We start from the raw sequence: 3,673 nt of genomic DNA on the forward strand, positions 1-3,673 counted from the left end.
TATATATATATATATATATATATATATATATATATATATATATACACATACATACATATATACAGCAAATGGAAACCCATTATTTGACTTCTTAACTGTTACATTAGACCAGTAAATAAGGAATTCTCATGGAAATGCTACTTTAAAACAATGCTACATAGATAACCTCAACATTGACGGTAAAGTTAAGCAGAAGGAAAATGGGTGGTAGAGAGGAGAACAGCAAAGGTGTAGATTCTAAACTATAGTTTTATTTGGAAGGCACTATTTTTACAAATACAATTTATAGTGGCTTCAAGGTCACTAAATCAAAAGTGAAACCAGTTTGAGTTCAAATAAGAATGCAGTTCAGAAGCACTACGAGTTTAATGAAAAGTTTGTACCTATATATGGCAGTAATCACATCACCACTGATCCCACAGTGTAGTAATACGCTTCTAACTGGCTTAAAAGGTATTTTCCACGGTGATTCAATGTGTACAGATAAGTTATTCATAGAAAAAATCTATAGTGTAACAAAAAAGCTGACTATCTAGACTGTGACGCATTGACTTCTTAGTTTCGGATTTTAAATTTGTGTTTAGATATCCTGTGTAGGAATCAGTAAAAAGCAGCAGCTGCCAGAAGAAAATTCAACTAACTTACAGTTTCATTGATTATATCTATAATATGAAATATTGCACATTGTGAGAACCACAAAGTAAAATGGTGTCCCCGATCGTGACAATGACTTTCAGTTCCTCTACAGAAACCGTTTCTAAGACCAATTCTCTTTTTAGGTCAGTGTTCCTCTGGCAGGAGGAACACTGTGGTTGCAGATGCTCGGCAGTCGATGAAGCAGCATCTTTTATGCCAGGAAAGTAGGCAGAAGGACAACGGTTGGTTAAGGTGAGATCAGATTAAAGGGTTTTTAGAACTCTGAGGAACTAAAAGCATCCTTGAGACCAAGCCAAAACCTTAAGATGTATAGGCAGAGGCTAAATTATCAAGACCTAAAAAATAAAGTTTAACAGTCTGAAAACTGTTTCAGATAAAATTAATAAGAATAACTAAACATAAAAATCTTAAGAAACTAAAAAAAAAAGTCTGCTGTTGTCTGACATCATGTTATCTTTCCAACCAGAGTGGGGATTTTATTTATTTTTATTAGTGTCTGATCATCCCGTTGCATGGCCCTGATAAAAAGGTCAACACTACAGGTTTAATTTTTAAAAGAAACTCCCAAGTGCTCAACCAGCACGAATTACGTCATGTTTTTTACGCAAGTTACCCACACGGCATTAAGTAAGCAAGTAAGACGTGACCAAGCGTTAAACCTAGAAAGGCAAAACAAACAAAAAAATGGCGTCCCATCGAGTAAACCGATTGAAAGTTTGAAAGTAAAGTGGCAATAACATCCACGGGAGGAAATCCATCCAACATGCAGAAACACCTGCGCACGCAACATGGCATACATTTTAACGAATGCCGTGTTTTTGATGCTCCCGGAGAGAAGCTAAAGTTATGACCAGCATGGAAGGAAGCTCTGGTGGTTAGTAGCTAGTTTTACATCACTGGCTGTGCTTAATGTGGTTCCTAGTAAATCATACGCCGTTTCTGGAAATAAACCAGTTTCCTACCACTTTGTGGGTTTATTAAACATGCTATGAAGTTACCCTGCATTTCAGGGAGAGTGAGAAAGGTGTTAAAGTGAGTATATGTACGGTAAAACCAGAGGTAGGATCATTTTTGCAGGGCTCTGTACCTTAATTAAGTTGCATGAACTGCTGTGTGTTTCTCAGTGAGTCCCAGTGTAAACTCTATTCACTCTTTGCAGATGGTTGGTTTTGATGCTTGTTTATTTAAATCAGGGGGAGATGAGTTTATTTCCCGAAATTGTACAGTAATGCTTTTTCATTAAATGGATGCCTTCTTCATTACATTTAGATGACTGTTAGGAGACGGGTAGCCTGGCTGCATCAGAGGCCGGCAGCTCCTGTTCACTGCTTTCTGTTTTCGCCGAGGCAGGCAGAAATAGAACGTCCCAGGCGAAGTTAGACGATTGTCACCGTGCACTTAGCAGATTCTTAGTCATCCAGGTCATAGTCATTCCGTAAAAGTTCAAAAATATTCACTGGACTTGGTTTCCAAGATTTGAAGACGTTTCGCCACCTCTCCAGGAAGCTTTCTCAAGACATTTGAATTAAGAAAGCTTCCTGGAGAGGTGGCGAAACGTCTTCAAATCTTGGAAACCAAGTCCAGTGGATATTTTTGAACTTTTACGGAATTACCAAGTTCGTTGTTTCACAGATTCGATAAGAGAATCGGAATCGTGAAAATCTTATCAATTCCCAACCCTAGTTTTTATCGATGTGCTCATATTCTAATAGAGAGCAAATCTATTTGCAAATATCTTTCTATCTATACAACTATATATATATATATCTATAGAAGTATTTCTCCATAGATAGATATATATATATCTATCGATATAGAAACATATCAATCTATATAACTATATCTATATAGATATATATATAAAATCAATATAAAAGTCAATATAAAATCTTCGGGACTCAACAATGAAACAAAATATCATAAACTGACTGTTTTCAGTTTAAGGTCTTTGAGCAAACCAGACAAGGACAAAGCGTGGAGGTGAAGAGGCTCACATTACCACCAGGGAATATAACATGACGTAGCGCAAAGACAAGCTGCTGTGCATCCCTTGTGGGGGGATCGGATGACATGACGCACGTACCTCCTCAATGCTCAGGCCGAGGAAGTCCTCCAGAGGCTCAGTGTTATCGGCTCCATCATCCTCCTGCAGGTCCTTCGCCAGGCTCAGCCGCTCCTTCTCATCCTCCTCCTGCAACAAAAAAAAGGATTTTAATAGGAATTTGTCACACATCCCTCGACCCCCTCCCAACAATTATCCCCTCCGACGCTCGCTAAGTGGCATCTTTATTAGATAAACTTATATAATCTAATATGATCCAGTCAAATTCTGCCATCAGAGATAATAACTTTAAGGGAACACTGAGAAACAGACTGAGGAGGATCTCCTCTGACTTCATTGTTCTCACAGTCACCTCCTTTCATTGGACAATAGTTTTTACTTTATACTGCCTTGCTACTTTTAATGATTTTTCTGAAGAATATTGCATCAAAATACAAAAAAATTAATTGGAAAAAAAAGGTAGAACATCCTTAATATTTCCAGGTGAAAAGGAAAGATGCTAAAACAACTAAAACATCTGATAAAAAGGAGGACTCACTGCCTGGACACACAACCTAATGTAGCCTCATTTATTTTACATGGAGGCTCTGGCCTCATGCATATTCCCAAGAGCAGCTCTGGTCTGCTGAAAAATTTTTCCCCATAACACCCCTCAAGGTGCCCTGTGGTACGGGAGCATTAGAAGCAAATCCTTTAAGTCCTGGAAGCAGTCGGTTAGACAGATCCAGTTCATCCCTCCAGACACGCTGCGGCTGCTTTATGATTCATCACGGCTCAGATTATAGTCACACCCGCGCTAACCTGTAGAACCGAACCGAACCTTTAATAAAATGTTTTGCTTTTCTTTCTTTAAATACCCAAACTCACTGCTCCTTCATATTTCTCACATTGGAGTTCCCAGATTTTTCCTGAATCGGTTTCCAGCTCTGACGTAATACAGGGTTCCTACAGCAT

At 38.4% G+C, this 3,673-nt stretch overlaps 1 protein-coding gene across 1 annotated transcript in view; it reads right to left on the reverse strand.

Moving 5' to 3' along the window:
* rabep1 (rabaptin, RAB GTPase binding effector protein 1) overlaps positions 1–3,673 on the reverse strand; it is a 45,720-nt gene that overhangs the window by 25,703 nt on the left and 16,344 nt on the right. The window contains 1 exon segment of the mRNA XM_015387897.1: positions 2,741–2,848. Within this exon segment, the coding sequence (XP_015243383.1) occupies positions 2,741–2,848 (108 nt within the window).

Source organism: Cyprinodon variegatus, unplaced genomic scaffold, assembly GCF_000732505.1.
Source record: "Cyprinodon variegatus isolate N-32 unplaced genomic scaffold, C_variegatus-1.0 Scaffold406, whole genome shotgun sequence".
In the NCBI taxonomy this organism is placed as follows: domain Eukaryota; kingdom Metazoa; phylum Chordata; class Actinopteri; order Cyprinodontiformes; family Cyprinodontidae; genus Cyprinodon; species Cyprinodon variegatus.